Below are 18,324 nucleotides of genomic sequence, written 5' to 3' on the forward strand. Positions count from 1 at the left end.
GCTTTTGAAAAATAGAGATTAAAATAGTGCTATTTGGTGGCACTTGGGGAGCATTTTTTTCAAATTACACATCTTCCTCTGAAACATGGTCATCTTACTCCTCAGTAGCTTCCTATAGTTTTGTTGACTATTTTGGTTTCCTGGCTTCCCTTTCTACTGCGTGGTGAAATGCCTAAATTTACCCCACCAAACATCATGCATATCTCACGATTTACAATTGATTTTGACAAGCTGAGAAGCTGTTTGCAAAATACAGTGAAATTTGCATATTTGTGTTTTTAGAGCAATTGTTGCCCTTTTTTGATCAAAACATCTATTTCTCTGTAGCAGCATGTCCAAATTGATTGGATGTGTATAGATGTGGTGAAATTTCAATATTTGTCTTATTAGGGTAATTTATGCCATTCATGGTCAAAAAGTCTGTATTCTCTGAAAGGGCTTGTCCAATTTCTTTGAAATTTGCTACATAAGTCCCTTAAGATTTGTTTAAATCATGCTCTTTTTTGTGGTGGAAAAATGCTTCAGATAATTGTCATTCAGCATTTGCTACACACAAACGATTATTCATGCAGATTTATTCAGTATTTGCTATCGAGAAACTTTCAAAGTTCAACCCTTTTGTGTGTTTTTGTGTTGGGATTTGTTGGATAGATGGCATTCTACGTAGTATATTGTTGAATGTTAGAAAATGTGTTGCTGTTGTTTTTTGAGGCTGCTTTTTGAGAAAAAAGAATTGAAAATGCCTTTTTAAAAGCAAAATAATACATAATGACTTGATATGTTGTTTTATCATTATTGACGTGTTTCTACTTGCTCACCCATTCTTGTATTCATCATTGCAATAAAATGCTGTGAAAAAAATGAACCTGATGTGGCCTGCATCTGTTTACTTTGATCTTAAAAGGCAAATACAACTTTCTGTCTTGACAACGATACCATAGTTTCAATGTTTCACCAGTGTACCTGCTTGTTTTGTACGCAGGAAACAAGTAGAAAACCGGCTCTATAATTTTATAATTTTCAAGTGATCAGAATACAAAATTCCTGAAAAGATAAGATAATCACAACTTCCAGTATAAGGGATACAGTCACTCTAGATGTATAAATTAAAATTAAAAATGTGCCTGGAGGATGTACTAAAAAATACAGAAAGTTGCTTCCTGTCGGTAAAATCTAAAAAAAATTCAAGATTTTCAAGACTTTTGCAGATTTTTTTTTACGCATTTGTCTTCTTATTTATTTATTTTTTATTTTGCAAACTAGTTTGAAGATTTTTTTTCCCTAACTTTCTGCTCTGAAATTTTTTTTTTCTGTTTTTGACCACCCCCCTCCCAAGATCTAATGGTCCGTCCCTTATATTTTCAAAATTGTATCGTTTCGCATGTTCAAATATTGTAGAGGCTGTGATAAGGTTTTGCGTCACTGAGTTTGTCCTGTATAATGCACGTGATATGCCCAAATCAGGAACTCAGATAGACCCGCTTGGTTGGGACAGGGAACAATAATGCGCATAATTTAATATTCTCACGCATCTATAAAGGTGGGCTCTGCCGTCGACGGCTTTCATTTTGTCGTCTCTCTTCCACTGATAACATCGTGACAGTTTAAGAGCAGCCTTAGCAGTCTACAAATCCGACGATGGACTCAAGTTCAAAAAACTCGCCAGGTATGTATCATAATAGTATCTGTTAGTTTTTGTAATTTATAGTATGATAATTTTTCCGTTGTCAATGGCTTGAAATGTCAAGTCTGAAAGGTTTGTTTTTAATATTTTTAAATAAACCCTGAAATAAATCAGTGACATTTCAAAAATCTACTTCTCAGAAATCAAAAACATATTAACTAATTTTGACTTCGTTTCATTAGTTTTGTTCTTTGTATCAACAAGTCATCGTTGATGACAAGTCCCCGCTTGTCCATTTTGTTATAATCTTTGGTGTCTAGGTAGCTGTGGTCTAGGTAGCTGTGGAATAACATTGATGCAACTGGTGCATCAGGTCTGTGACTTGCATAATAAAGTAATCTGAGGAACGTTCAATAAAATTGACCCATCTCTGCCGGTAATGACCATTGAAGGAACTTTTGATTACATCACACATAACGATGCCCTCACTGCCTCTAGTGTCATGATGGCACATACTATACACATGGTTTGGTGGAATTTTAGAAATGGTATGGGATCGGGTATGTTGTTGTAATCAGCCATTTCAGATCATATAATGAAACAAATTAACATGCACAAGAATGCAGCCATATCACGTTTAAACAAAATCAGTCCATCGAAGGACAGTGACCAATGTTTATGTTTCAAAGACATAAAAAAATCACACCAAAATTGAAATCAAGTGGCTGTCTATTGACCAAATGGATCATAGCACAAAATTAGTAGACATGCATATGAATGCCATAGTACTTTATCTTTATACCAAGTCTCAACAACATTGGATAAGGAATATTTGCATATGATTAAGCCTCAAAGACATGAAGAAATCCGAAAATGAGCATCTGGTAGCGATATTGGGGAAAAATGACGATCTGGCAACCATATTGGTACATGTCACGAAGTACATTGACATGTATATGTATGCCATAGTGCAAGATCTTTGTGCCAAGTTTGGACAAAATCGGTGTAATGACCTTTGAATTAAGCTTCAAAGACATGCAAAATTCCAACAAAATGGCAGTTCTGCAGCCATATTGGCTCCTATCGCAAGGTTAATTGATACATGCATATGTATGTCATAGTGCTTTGCCTTTGTGCCATGTTGGAACAAAATCGGTCGAAGGATGTTTGAGTTATCGTTCAAAGACATGAAAACATCGCAAACAAAATGGCCGCTTCACGCCCATATTGGATAGTATCGCAATGTAATGCGACATGCATATGTAGGCCATAGTGTTATGCCTTTGTGCCAAGTTTGAACAGAATCGGTTCAAGGATGTTTGAGTTATGGTTCAAAGACATGAAAAATCGCAAAAATATGGCCACCTTGCGGCCATATTGAATCGTATCGCAAAATAAATCGCTGTGCATCTATAGGTCATAGTGCTATGCATTTGTGCCAGATCAACAAAATTGGTTCAGCAGTGTCTGAGAAACGGCTCCGGACGGACGCACGGACGCACGGACGCACGGGACCAAATCTATAAGTCCCCGCCGGACTTCGTCCTCGGGGACTAAAAAGCATTTGCTGTTGAACCTGGGAATTTCGCTCCTCACTGAAATTCACTTGTAAAATGAAACTGCAGTCTGAAACCAATGGCAACAAACTAAATACTAGCTATTTCCACACTAATATGGGAGTACAACAAGCGACCTAGCAGTTTAAAGAGCTCGCTGTGTTATATAAAGGATCTTGACAGCTCACTTCAGGATGGCTCACTTCAGACATGCAAAATTCCAACAAAAATGGCAGTTCTGCAGCCATATTGGCTCCTATCGCAAGGTTAATTGATACATGCATATGTATGCCATCATGCATTTGTGCCAGATCAACAAAATTGGTTCAGCCTGACAAAAATCGGCAAAATAGCTCCAAAAATGCGCAATTGAAGATCTCTTCATAATTTGAACATATCTAATTAAGATAATCTCTAAGAACGTCTGTAGCATATATCAAAGTTATGAGACGAGTAATTTTTGAAATACAATTTTTTTTACCAAAAATGGTAAAAATTGCCTCAAAATAAAAGAATTGCAGATTTCATCGTAACTTGAATATATTGCATTCTGATAATCCCTTATATCTTAAAAATGTCTGAAATGTCTTTATTGTTGGGGGCGGGGGGGGGGGGGTAATGTCTTAAAAATACAAATTTGCTTTTTCTGCATAATTTTAACAATCTGAAAAAGGCTATCCGTAGAAACCTAATTCCCAAATATCAAAGCAGTTCAATTAGCAGTTTTGAAAAAGATTTGTAGGAATTTTTAACCAAAAATGACAAAAATTGCCATGAAAAATAAAGATTTGAATATTTTCATCAAAACTAGCACAAATTTGACTAATGTCATTCTTTGGGACATGTTTACTAAATATTGAAGACTTCTAACCACCAGTAAAGGAGAAGAAGATTTTTGCCCCAAAATAGCAAAATTAGCATGTAAAATACAAATTTGCATATTTCATCATAAATTAAGGATAGCTGATTAGGATAATCCCTCGGGACCTGTAATCCAAATATTAAAGGAATCGTATTGGCCGTTTTTAAGACAAAGCTTGGGATGTACAAATGTGAGGACGATGCCACACATCCACCTATTAGGGACCGTTCAGTTTTTACGGCCGGGGGGGCCCGGCAAAATCCAGGGGGGGTCATCGTAATTTTGGAATCCGCAAAGTTATTGGAATCCGAAGGGGGGGGGGGTCATCACTTTTTCACTGGTAGGAAAGGGGGGGTCACCACATTTTTAAAAACATAATACCAACAATAAAGTTCACTTTATGCCATGGCCATGATCGACCCTCTTTACCGGCGGGCCGCCTTCGGCGGCCCACTACAATAAATATACATTATGTATTACCCATGACCCTCTTAACGGGCAGACGCCTTTGGCGGCCCACTCCAATTAGGTTTACTTCATGCAATGGCCATGATTGACCCTCTTTACCGGCAGGCCTCCTGCGGTGGCCCACTACAATAAATTGACTTCATGTAATACCCCACGGCAATCTTACCGTAAAATTCCCAATTGAAGCCGCGGCTTGTATTAGAAACATTTTTGAGGGACCCCTGGGATCACGCACTGAATAATGGTAATGGCCGCGCGCCTTCAGCGGCCCTGTCCAGTAAAGTCTACTTTATGCAATAGCCATGATCGACCCTCTTTACCGGCGTGCCACCTTTGGTGGCCCACTAGAATAAAGTTGACTTTACGTAATGGCCCATGACCCTCTTAACCGGAGGGCTGCCTTTGGCGAACCACTCCAATAAAGTTTACTTTATACAATGTCCATGGACATATGTTGTCTATGGAAATGAAGTTAAAAATTGCCTTACAGTCGTCCTAATTAACAGACGTTTCAATGGATGTGGCTGAGAAGTTTGTGCACTGGCATCTCTGCTACACGAATAAAGTGTGCCGCGTACCGGAGTTCAAATCCAAATCATGCGGGTAAATGTGACATATGGGTTTTGGTTATTTTTCAGGGGGGGTCATCAATTTTTTTCGTCTGACAAAGGGGGAGGTCATCTTTTTTTCACAAAAAATGCAGGGGGGGTCTATATTTTTTTGAACACCTGCGACAAGATTTTGCCGCCCCCCCTCCCAGGCCGTAAAAACTGAACGCTCCCTTAGTTAATCTCCGCGTCGCTGACAGCAAAGCTAAAAAGCAGTTGGTAATCGAGAACAAAAGACGTGTCGATTTACAATACAAAATCATCTAAGATTTGGTAGCGGGCTATGATCAACTAAATGTTATTGGAGCACAAGCTTTCAAAGACGTGAAGTCTCCTTCATCAGATGCAAGGGTGAAATGAAGAATTGAAGCAGAAAGCATGCTTTCAGCAATTGTAGACCGGAGATAATTTGCACTCAGTGTGAAATTCGTTACATCAAAATCCGTGTACGTTTGCCGGACATCGAGGTAGTAGTAAATTTAATATTAGAGCAATATAAAGTAAAAAAAAAACTAAAGATGGTTAATTGTGTCACAGTATTGTAAAATTTCTGTAATGCTGAGTTTTTGAACACTTGAAGGAGATGGTTGTTAACACACAGTGTCCAGGTTTAGAACATCATTGTTAATAATATGTACACTAGTACTAATGTTGACAATAAGAACTGTAGTCGTTCAAATTTGAACACCGATATCTACATTTTGAACGTGTAAAGACGCGTCCAGCGTCCGCTATTTTTACTGTGTGTATTGCGGCTGCCACTATTTGTACCCTTGAACTTTTTTAAAATTATCCATCAGTACTTCTGGCAGAAAAAGTCGGTTTGTAATTTAAAGAACAGTTAACTGACTTAAACGCAGAGTTGATGCCCAAGTTCAAGTGAAGTACTGAACGACCTTTATGTCCATAGAGAAAAAAAAGTTTAGTGTCCTTTACTTTGCAAAAACACGTATTTGTAGAAAACTGCAGCATGAATATTTAGGGGGAGCCGGCGCCAAGGGTGCTGTTGGAGAATTTTGTAAGGTATACGACGTGTGTAGTAATACAGTCATTGTGGGATAAAGGTCTTCTACACGTCGGCCATCAACCGGTCTACTGCAACCAGAGACAGTAGAAAAATTTCTCTACTGTCTATGATGCAACTGGTGTTGTGAAAATGCCAGAAATTTTGGCAGTTGCTCTGTCATCTTGCCTTTCAGACCCGATTGAAACCCTTATTTTGTTCATAAACTTAAAAGCTTTTTTCATAATTTTTTCTCCATCCTGTGTGTCGGAATTGCCTCTACCAGGGGTCCCGGTCACGAGACCTGATGTGCGGTTCAAGGATGTGATACAGGTTTCTCTTTGCAATGCAGCGATTGGTCACTATAAGTGCGGGCCTAAACTAACCCATCGATTCACATCCACCACAGGCACGTACCTTCAAGCTGTTGTTTTGCCACTACGTAGTACCGTCATCTTCGAATGCTTGCACATACAACTAAGTTTACTGTACTCCAGTATTTTGACATAGTTGGACGATAGAGTGGTGACACCAGGTCATACCCACGTTTTTTCATACTCCAATTACGCTGAGTGGTGCAGTAAATCTCTGCAATCGACATAAGGGCAAAAACTAAAAGGTCGGACGATGCTGTTAGACTATGTCACATTGCTTTCATTTGTAATAGTTCCAATCAATCATTTGGTTACCGTTGACGCTTCAGTACTATCACAACTTTTATATCAAGGGCATTGGGAAACGTGTTCGTACGTACATTGTTCATGGACATTATTGCATAGGGTCAGATTAGGCTATCTGTACAGTCACGTTACGTTTTATTAATTGAAAAGGACGCGACAAATAAAGCAAATTATTACTGACCGTTTGAAGTTTATTGAACTAGGTGTAGAACGCATCTTTAGGTTAAGCACGCCAAAGATAAATAAAAGCCAGTAACGCGAGTTTTAGCATTCATTGTTCACATCGCCATCTAGTCGAACGATGTGGCTATTCATGAATAGCTTTTCATTCACCATTCGAGGTTGAGTTTCTAGACAGGGCAAAGGTTTTACCCGTCCACATAATTTTGAGAGGAGCTATGCCCCTGCGACGTTTGAATGAAATCTTGGTACTATGACCTTTAACATGCAGGTTACACTCCCACAATTGGCAATCGTCTCATAATTGAACTAATTCAACAAGGCGCGACAACCTCGGGCCTACAAACTACAAGTATGGTAAAAGTTGAAATCAACACCCTGGAATCTTTTCTAAACCGTTTGTGCGTACTTAGCCAGAGTGAAATTGTCCTTCTATGATGAGTACGTCAAAATTGCGGTATTAAGATATTCGATCGTAACCTGCCGTTATGGACATATAACTGTTTATTTTCCTAAAGTGAAATTTATGTGTAGTATGCTACCCTTCTACAGATAAAATTGATATGTAACTGATTAATGTCTGCCACTGCAAACACAGTGTCATAAAAACACACTCTTTATATGTAGTATGGTTCATCATTTCCAGTAACACGATTGTAACTAATTTGGGATAATTTGATTTTCATATTTTTTAAATTTCTCAAAAATGTGACGTGCTCTATAGCTGAATGTTACAATATTACAAATTACCCATAAAAAGAAGTGTGTAACTTAAAAAGAAAAGCAGATGAGCTTACATTTGCAGATTAAATCGACATTACTGCTCTATCCAATTATCCCAAATTAGTTCCAATCGTGTCCAGTATTTCTAGTATACCTTGATATATTTCTCTTGCTCTTTAGACTGTTTCAACGTTCAAATAGGAAATTCTTTCAGGAGCAACGAGCATTACCTGCAAGTGCAATAGTAGCTTTGAAAAACCTCAAGTTTAATAAAATTTGATGCACTAACTTTGAACAGAGGTCAAGCTCATTATTTTCGCAAATAAACAGTCAACAAGATACGGCCAAATGTTTCTCCGTCTGAACACATTTTTGTGTGAGTAATTTTTATCGTGTACTTCATCAAAATTGATCCGCTAATTCTACCTTCTTGTTTCACATTGCAAACATTTATTTACAATACAAAGAACAGTCAATTGTCAAGGCACTGTTAAATTTCTATCACTGATCACGTCTTATTCGTTTATGGTATTACCGCAAGCAGCAACATTAACGTTCATCAACTTAGGCAAATCGAATCGATATTGATGTACTCCCATAATGGCAAATATTCAATTAGATATATGTAAATGAACATTTAATCGACAACATTTTCTAAATGTCCTTCAATACAGTAACTCCAATATCATGCCTTGATAAATATCTAGCCTCAGATTAGCATATTACAAAATGCCCAATACTCCAATATCTAGACTGGAAGATCCGTCGCTCGAGGGCGCTTTCTACGCCCCCCCCCCCTAAGCGGGGGGGGGGGCGTAGAAAGCGTCCTTGAGCGACTGATCTTTCAGATTATCGAATATCATGCTACGATTAATATCTAGTTTAAGATTCGTATACTATAAATGCCCTTCAAACTCCAATATCATGTAACGATTAATATCAAGTTTAAGATTTACATACTACTAAATGTCCTTGAATACTCCAATAACATGTCATAATTAATATCTAGCCAAGGATTCGCATGATCAGACGTTGTCATTGGGTGTGAAAACAGGAGCTACCGAATTACAAGCAATCATCACTATAGGAAAAAATTGCGAGACTGGAGCGAGGGTAACGCTTTCTCGATTTGGTGAGAATCTCTTGTCATTCTCACAGCTATACCTGTGAGAATTCAAAAGTTCTCACCGGTTAGCAGTGAGAAAAGTACTCCTTGGTGAAATAATAGATTCTCACCGGTGAGAATGGAAATATTCATCTGTTATTCGAAGATCATAGATCAAAAAGTCGTTTAACATTACATATATAGTTAATGTACACATTACACGGCACAACACAGCGCAGAACATCCTGACAGACTGACTGTACATCTGACAGTACCGGTACACATAACAGAGTCGAAGTCGTGAAAGAAAGATATACTTTTAATAAACATAGAAGTATTTCCATAAAACAAAGTAATCGATTCATGTTTTTAATGACAAGATGTCGCCCAAAGGCTGATTTAATCGTGGTTTACCCTTTGATCAACAATTGTATTCCGAATTTTGGCGGTCTATGCTATATTATCACTATTGAAATATCATCATCATGGTGTTTGACGATTTCAAACCTTTGTTTGAGACTATGTAAACCGATTTTGAGATTCCATGTGTTTTCACATTTTTTACAGAATATGTAATGTTGGTGTTGTTGATGTTTTTGCTATTATTGTTATTTATATCTTATGTCTAGTCCTCCAGTTTTATGTCTAGTCCTTAATGTTTGAGTTAGTTTGATAAACTAATTGCAGCCAACATTTTCTTTTCAATAAAACCAACAGGTACATACCAATATGTCATTGTCGGAGCTGGTCCTGCCGGTCTTCAGATGGGATATTTTCTCAAACGTGCTGGTCGAAACTATGTCATTCTGGAAGCTAGTGACGTGCCAGGCTCGTTCTTTCGTACCAATCCAGTTCATCGCACCTTGATCTCCATCAACAAGCGGTTCAATCCATTTCCAGAGCACGAATACAACATGCGCCATGACTGGAATTCTCTTCTCAGCCATGACCTCGAGCTTCTCTTTACCAAGTACTCGAAGGAGCTCTTCCCATCGGCCGATGATCTGGTTCGCTACATGAACGACTTCGCTACAAAGTTGGAGATCAACATAAAATACAACACGCGAGTGAAAGAAATTTCCAAATATAAAGGCAACGAGCCGAACGTGAATTTCAAAATAATGACCACTGAGGGAGCTGTCTACAAAGCCGAGGTGATGCTGGTCGCAACTGGAGCGGTGTCTGAAAGAATTCCTGAGGAAATCAAAGGGAAAGAGTACATGAAGACCTATGGTACCCATGATATCGATCCTGAGAAATACGAAGGAAAAGCTGTGTTGATCATCGGCAACGGCAACAGTGCATTTGAAGCAGCTAATAACTTAGCTGGTCATGCAAGTGTTGTACACATCGTGGGAGACAGGAAATTGAAGTATGCTTGGGAAACTCACTTTGTTGGTAAGACTTTTATTTCCTAAACTGAAACAATGGAAATGATAAAATACTTTTTTCAACACAACAGACCCATTACTCCTACTATTCAATAGTCCTATTTTGTTTTGTTTTTCATCAGAGACAAGTACACTAATTATTTCAACTTGAAATTTCTTTCTCGAAGTTTGTAATTTGGTGCAAAACCCCACTTTGTTGCGTCTGTCCTTTTTGAATTGACATGCTCGTTTTAAAAGTATAGTAACAAGATACAGTTGTCTCAGTCGAACATATACTTACAGACTTAAGTATACTGACAGGCATACAATCGCGCAATATGTATCACAATTTTGCTCAGACTACCTTAGATGATGCTGCTATCTCTGTTCAGGTGACCTGCGTGCCATCAACAACACCATTCTTGATATGTACCAGCTGAAGTCGTTGGCCGTCTACTTGTCTTCGTTGCTGCAGTCGGTAGAGAAGACTCCAGAGGGCAAGTACCTGTGCGTGTTCAAGGACGTTGTCGCTCACTGGGAGAAGAAGCAAGGCTACTACTTTCTGCGACCCCCAGCCTATGATCACGTGATCTGTTGCACTGGTTTCAACTATGTGGATTTGTCGATGTTTGCCGAAGACTGCAAACCAGGTACGCATACACTGTTACATGTTGTTAACATAATATGTTTGCTTCTTTGCATTACCCCTTCTCAATCTAACCCAAACCACTTTTAACATATAGACAAATGAATTTGTCTTGTGATACGATCAAATATGGCCGCCCAACCTATTTATCCTCCTAAACTGTAAAATAGAAATAAGCGTTTAGAAGGACAGCAAGTGCAGGAGTTCAAAACTAAATAAGCGATCTGACACATGATGTAGCAGTGCTCAAGCACACAGTGATGATTGACATTGTTGTGTTTAATATTTATCAACCAGACGAAAATCCAGAGTTCTGAAAAAAGGGACACCACCGCAATTTCGATTAAAACTTAACAATGCCAACGAATGCAATGAAGAAAAGACAGCATGCAAAGTGAAAACCCATGAAGTAACGTAACCTATGGGAGTTTGACCGTCCAATAAGTTTCCGTATTTTGTATAGTACGCGGAGTCCCGAATACGGGAGACGCGCGACGCGCCTGTTTGAGCTTTGACCTAGCGATTATCGGATGTAAACAAACAATTTTACGATGAGTTATAGACATAATAACAACTTCCACCAAACTGTATTCGTAGTATAAGGTTTAAAACACGCTAAACACAAAACTGGGTCTAAATGCAATTGATTTTTATTTTAAAAAACTAATTAAATTGAAAACAGTGAAGTTTGCTTGTACTGCACTGAAAATTAATTGGCTTCGTGCCAACGCAATTTTATTTCAACAATCGCGCGCGTTCCACTCATATCGTGCGTGCCGCATGCCTCAAAATTTACCATAGAATTAGTATATACGGACGATTAATGGAGGGAGGTGTATAATAATAGGGTTATACACAAAATACGGCCCTGTATGGACTCGGGCTCAGTGAGTGACGTATTTTCGGCTCGTCCAATACGTCACTCACTGAGCCCTCGTCCATACAGGGCCGTATTTTGTGAGTAACCCTATAGTATTTCCAAGGTATTTTATCGACATACCAGTACAGAACAGGAAGAGCTAGTTCTTCTACAATTCACAAATAAACTGTCACCAAACATTAAAATCACTGTACCTTTGAGCATACGCTATATTTAAGCACGATTGGATCTAAATTTGGGATAATGGGATCTTTATATGTTCAAATTTCTCAAAATTATTAAGTGCCCTACAGCTGAATGTTACAATATTATAGGGTTATTCACAAAATACGGCCCTGTATGGACGAGGGCTCAGTGAGTGACGTATTGGACGAGCCGGAGGCGAGTCCAATACGTCACTCACTGAGCCCGAGTCCATACAGGGCCGTATTTTGTGTATAACCCTATTATTATACACCTCCCTCCATTAATCGTCCGTATAAACTAATTCTATGGTAAATTTTGAGGCATGCGGCGCGCGCGATTGTTGAAATAAAATTGCGTTGGCACGAAGCCAATTAATTAACTGTGCAGTACAAGCAAACTTCACTGTTTCCAATTTAATTAGTTTTTTAAAATAAAAATCAATTGCATTTAGACCCAGTTTTGTGTTTAGCGTGTTTTAAACCTTATACTACGAATGAAGTTTGGTGGAAGCTGTTATTATGTCTATAACTCATCGTAAAATTGTTTGTTTACATCCGATAATCGCTAGGTCAAAGCTCAAACAGGCGCGTCGCGCGTCTCCCGTATTCGGGACTCCGCGTACTATACAAAATACGGAAACTTATTGGACGGTCAAACTCCCATAGGTTACGGCAGTAGGTGTATAATAATACAAATTACTCATAAAAACAAGTGTGCAACTTAAAAAGAAAAGCAGATGAGATTACATTTGCAGATTAAATTGACATATCTTCACCATCCAATTATCCCGAATTAGTTCCAATCGTGTTCTTAACAGAGTGATATATCAGAACCCCAAATACATCAATACATATCTACTTCGTCAGAGGTGAATAAAAAAGAATGAGTTCTTTCATCTGAAAGTTAACTTTAGACGCACGTTCTGCCTGAAAGAAAAGTAACTGACATGATTATGATACGGTAGTATAAACACTATGTACGTGTTCTTTGATTGCACAGCTCAATGCGATAATTAGTTAACACATATTGAGCTACAGGAATATCTTACTTCATTCTTGTTATTTGCAGAAACCAAAGCTGGTGGAAAATTCCCAAAATTATCTAATACCTGGGAGTCGAGCATCCCAAATATGTACTTCATGGGGACCAGCATGCAATGCAACGACAGGAAGGCGGCGTCTGGATTCATCCACGGCTTCCGGTACAACATCCGCACCTTGTCCAACTTTCTGAATGAAAAGTACAATGGCGTTCCGTACCCAACGGTTGAAGTGGACATGAACGTGGACGCCATCGCCGAAAGGATTATCAGTACGTCAGATCGACCTTTCTTGTATAATCAGTCAATAATTTACCACTTCACGTCTTTTGCATCTATGATAGACGTTTTCATCAATTATGAATGAATTAATAGTATATTGTGTTACAGAGGTATAGAGATGACAAATTCATCTAAGATAGGGAGTTCCGATGACCATGACCGGGTACAATCGGTTTGGGGGCAGGAATCGTCAAACACAAAGCGCAAATAGTTGACATACTCAAATGGTGTGATGATAACTGGTACCATTTCGCATGTAAACAATACGTTACCCCTTTCTCATGGATTTTATACCCGGTCTAATTATCTGTGTTTATTACATGTAACATAAATCAATAAGTAGAATTCCTTTACTTTCTCTCGTTGAGATTAACATTCCCTTAGCTCCACCTATTGATGCATTCGCCACTATTTTATTCTGTCGAAGAACTCGTATTTTCCTTTTTCCAAGATATAGCAAGTGTTCAGCAGCTAATATGTGTGCTTATCTATCAACGTTGCCAGATAAAGCTAATAGAATTTATTTATCAACAATTTTTATTTTATTTTATTTTTATTTTATTTGCTCATTAACAGCGCCATCAGGCAGCCACTTACAGACAAGAAAATAAAGAAAAGGATAAAATACACTAAAATTTAAACAAACAAAAAAGTATTATGCCGATTAAAGTACGACTATTCGAACTCTAAAAGTTCGCTTGTGTAAAGTAGGATTTCACTTCTGTACTCTTCCTCGTTTGAATTTAATGAGCCTTTGTTCAGTATAAACAAAGTTCACGGGAAGGAGCAACCGTGATTTACATCCGGGTCACTTTTTCAAAGTGTACATCCTCTTCAATTTTCCTCACATTGACTTTCCATGGAAATTTTCAGAGCGTGTAAGTGTAGGTGACAGCATCTACCAGATGAATGACTTCTTGGTTCACGTGGTCGGAATCCCAGACTTTGAGCCAGGAAAGGAGGACATGGTCAAAGCACATTTCTACGAGGATCTTCCCAAACCCTATGTGTTCGAGAGTCGACGATTCTTCGAAAAGTACAAGGACGTGTTAGTCATTAAGCTTGTCTATGGATTTGATGAGTAAGTAGATACGATGCGACAGCAAATATGCAAAGCTTCGAGGAATAAAGATCAGGTTTCTGAATAGTTTACCCCTTGAAAGGAAACTTTTTAGAAAGTTCGTCGTTTGTAATGTCACTTTTTCTTCTTTTGCAAAATTGGCATGTGGTTCTATTAGTTTGTATAATCGAATTCCTTTTTTGTATAGCAAAAAGGATTCAACAATAACAATGAAAAATATAGTACCCCTTGCAGCATAGTGGTCGAATATATGGATAAATGATTTTTCAAAGACATTATTAAAGAACTGGTTATTATGTCTGACAAGTTTTTAAGATAAAGAAAAACACTCATGGTTCCTTAACAGGTTTGTTAGATTAATTCAGACCTGGTTAATGTTTCTTTTCCCACTAGGTTTGAGAAAATTGCAGTTGCAAATGACTTCGTTCATACTCCTGACTTTGAGGTTGGAAGGTGTCACGCATTCCTGCATCCCAGAGTAGCTCACTACCTAAATGGGGAATATCAAAGCCAATGTCTACTGCACGAATCGTTCGTGTTGAGATACGACGTGCCGGGCTTCCTGGATCAGAATCCAGACATTAATATTAACATACTGAAGAACTTCTTGAACAAATTCGTGAGTACTGATCTTATTCATGTTAATGGTGTCATGACGATTTCCCCATCAATAATTACCACCCGAACGTTTTCAAGTCCCCACCCTTTTAACAAAGCTAAGTGTTAGGGTATTTTTCATAAACTGTCATATGTCTTTCATGTTACCAATGTGCTATTATGGGCAATATCTCAGTACCAGTTCATCAGATGTGGTGCAATCACCCTTTACAAATGTCTATCCATGATTGCTAAAGTTTCTAGTTAATTATATATATACATAACTTCAAGTACAAAGAAATGATATCTGTTACTTTAGTCTCTAGTTTTCTAGTTTCAACAACTTGCAATCATCATTATTCATAACGCTCGGCTTTTAGCATCTAGCAATGTAATTTCCAATGGGCTTATATATATATATATATATATATATATATATATATATATATATATATATATTAATATATATATATATATATATATATATATATTACACAGTACATGAAACTGCTAGATGTCTTACATTACTGTTTTGCCTGCCGATCCCATACGTTTAATGCAAGTTTCATCGTCTGAAGTCGTCTTTCACTTATTCATTTGACGTGTTAATTAAACAGACAAACCTATTTTTACAGCTTAAATTGGAACCCGGGAAAGAATGGAACGCTTCGTTTTTCGGCTCAGAGGAACTTTTCAAATCGCGAGTGTTTCCATTCACGGAGGAAGAGAAGAAGAGAGTACCAGACCTCTCCGGGTTCAATGCGTGTGTTCCCTATTCCATCGACCTCATGCCGCGGTAATTTTCTCGTCGAGTAATGGACCAAAGTGAAATTTTGCCACCATTTTTCTCAGAATCGTAAATAATGATACATCCAATACATTAGTCAGTTCAAAAAATTCACCTAGACTTGTTTCGGAACATCAGTACAATACCTTTAGTAGGAACTATTGATAAATAGATACAATGTCGGCTTTAACCGACATTTGTCATATCACTGAAAACATATCCGTTTTGTAATATAGATATTTTAATGCAACACTGAATAATCAAAACACTTCACTTTGTTTTAGATGAGGACTAATGAGTCAAGAACAGTTGCCTTCACTTACCCTTCCACAATGTTTCGCGACAGCCGTCGCCTAGTTAAAGAAATGTTACTTCTTCGTATCAAAATCAAGGCCTCAAGAGTATTTTCTTGTAGGACTTTGACCTCCAATCACAATCGACAATGACTGGTGAAAGTAATATAGAAATTATTACTCTTGAAAGCTGATTAGTTCCAGATTCAATAACTCACTCTTATATTTTCGATAATAAAAGTCTAGAGTTCATGTAACCTGCTACTATACTTGTATCGTTGTATTTGATTGACTAACCGGACGGTCAATGAAATTTAAAAAGCAGAAGTGAGCTAGAATAAGGATCATACTTCTATTTCACCCGAATCTATGTGCCATGTGCAGGTTTGTCAGCTGTATTATCACGCGCCATTACTTCATTTTGAGTTGCAATGCACCAGACGTCACGTGACGAAAAATTCACTCAATTTTTTGCTCCTTGTGACATGAGAGAGTAATTTTCCCATGAGGAATTGTTTGTGATAATGTATCCGGTCATGTGACTATGCACTGGTTGTCGGTCTGCCACTTTGAAACAATAGCGGGTGATCAGGTGATCGTAACGTGATGGGCGACGAGTTTCTAGCGAAACAAGAACAAATCCATTCCAATTAAGAAGTGAAAGAGCTCAATGCCAACAAAGATCAAAGTATAACCGAGGACATTATTCGGTATAATTAGGAAATTTTCACTTTTGATTTTGCAAAACCTGGCATCGTTGTTGAGAAATCGCCCAATAAACTTCCCACGATGTATTGTTTCAATGCATGCATGGAAACCGATAACACGGAACACATGAGCAAATTGAGTGTTAAAAAGCACCGCTTATACCAGGGGAATAAAGCACATTCATTCCCAGCGTCATTTCTCATTTCCTCTTGGTCGAAGTGGTATTTTATGTGCATGTCGCTGCAAAGACGATGACCTGCAAATAAAGGATGAACCCTTTTGTACATACTTTTATGTTATTTCGCATGGAGATATAAGATTGAAGCCCTCAAATTAAAGTATTTACTTTTCTTAGCAAAATTCTGGGCATGAGTGTTTGAGAAATGTCTTGTGCCGTAGAAGTAGCAAACATTGCAAATGACTCTCATCATGTATCATAGGGACAGGGTATATCAGCTTCTACAAACGAACTCTTATTACAGTGACTGAACTTGAAGCCAATGGGTTCAATTTCTATGTCTTCTTTTAGCTTATCTGCCATTTCCATTACTTTCGTTGTAAAATGTACTTCTAAAGTAACTACCGTATACCATCTTGACAATTGTCAGACATACTTCTCAAGATGGCATCGTGTCTGCCATAGGTATCAATATTTTTCTGTATAGTTTTGGTTCCTGTTCCCCGGGCAGCCAGCAACGCATGGTACTTCTAAATTTCCCCCACTGATCTTGCCTTTGTAAAGTATTCCTAGTTCATCCAATGGGTCGATAATCCTTCACTCCGTATCAAAAACTTGACTATAAAATCGGAAATCAGTATCAAAAAAGCTTTTTATATCACTTGTACAGCATAAACAATCAGAAAATCTCCAACATAAGACCAAAGGCGAAACACCAGTTTTCACCATAATCACCATTGAGGGAGCCATGTACAAGTAGCATGTGTTGTCGGCTGCCCTGGGGAGCAGAGACTGAAACTATCTGTTGATTGACAGACTTAATTGTAAATCGATACATATGGGATACATAAGCCTATCTTGAGATATGTGACTCCATCATTATATAGGTTGTGGAAATGGTGTAGTATTAAGTGCCAACTCTATTATGATACATCTACATGGACGAAGTTAGATCTGTAGATGGTCTGCACCAGACCTTCATTCATACTTATAAACAAAAAAGCAAAATTGTTAATTGACCAAATTCTCTTCCTGGTAGACGTGCGTCAGTCTACGGGTCGTTTTGTACTTGTCTACTCTTCATGTACAAGCATTCAGACCAACTCCTTATGTAATACAAAGTTGACAAAAAGAATGCACTGCAAGCTACTTTGCCCCTGCTGACCTTTATAATCGGATATGGTGATGCGGTTCAGCAGGGAGGTACCAAACCATTTAGCTACATGGACTCAGTGAACAACCTTAACAACACGATGAGTGGAACAAAGGAGTGGTAGTGGACATTGTAAGTACACTCTAGAATATTGCATTACCTGTTTCCTCCAACAGCTTTAACCTGGTCTTCTATATTCTTCCATCACTGTCCCTTTGTACTTAGTGTCCCCAGCCTAATCGAAAACAATGGAAATAAACAGAAGTTATTGGTTAGATCTGAACCTTTTACACGGCTCCTTTTCCCAGTAAACCG

The 18,324-nt window shown here is 38.1% G+C and overlaps 1 protein-coding gene across 2 annotated transcripts in view; it reads left to right on the forward strand.

Moving 5' to 3' along the window:
- The first annotated feature begins 1,398 nt into the window (after positions 1-1,398).
- LOC139137348 (FAD-dependent oxidoreductase domain-containing protein 2-like) overlaps positions 1,399-18,324 on the forward strand; it is a 48,028-nt gene continuing 31,102 nt past the window's right edge. The window contains exons 1-7 of one of the 2 annotated variants that reach the window (XM_070705392.1): positions 1,399-1,666; positions 9,527-10,207; positions 10,572-10,829; positions 12,960-13,202; positions 14,086-14,293; positions 14,687-14,912; positions 15,526-16,234. In XM_070705392.1, the coding sequence (XP_070561493.1) occupies positions 1,639-1,666; positions 9,527-10,207; positions 10,572-10,829; positions 12,960-13,202; positions 14,086-14,293; positions 14,687-14,912; positions 15,526-15,690 (1,809 nt within the window). In that variant the 5' untranslated portion in view covers positions 1,399-1,638 and the 3' untranslated portion in view covers positions 15,691-16,234. Of the gene's footprint in view, positions 1,667-9,526; positions 10,208-10,571; positions 10,830-12,959; positions 13,203-14,085; positions 14,294-14,686; positions 14,913-15,525; positions 16,235-18,324 lie in introns of those variants that run through there. The other variant, XM_070705391.1, reaches the window with a different exon arrangement.

This window comes from Ptychodera flava, chromosome 7 (assembly GCF_041260155.1).
Source record: "Ptychodera flava strain L36383 chromosome 7, AS_Pfla_20210202, whole genome shotgun sequence".
In the NCBI taxonomy this organism is placed as follows: domain Eukaryota; kingdom Metazoa; phylum Hemichordata; class Enteropneusta; family Ptychoderidae; genus Ptychodera; species Ptychodera flava.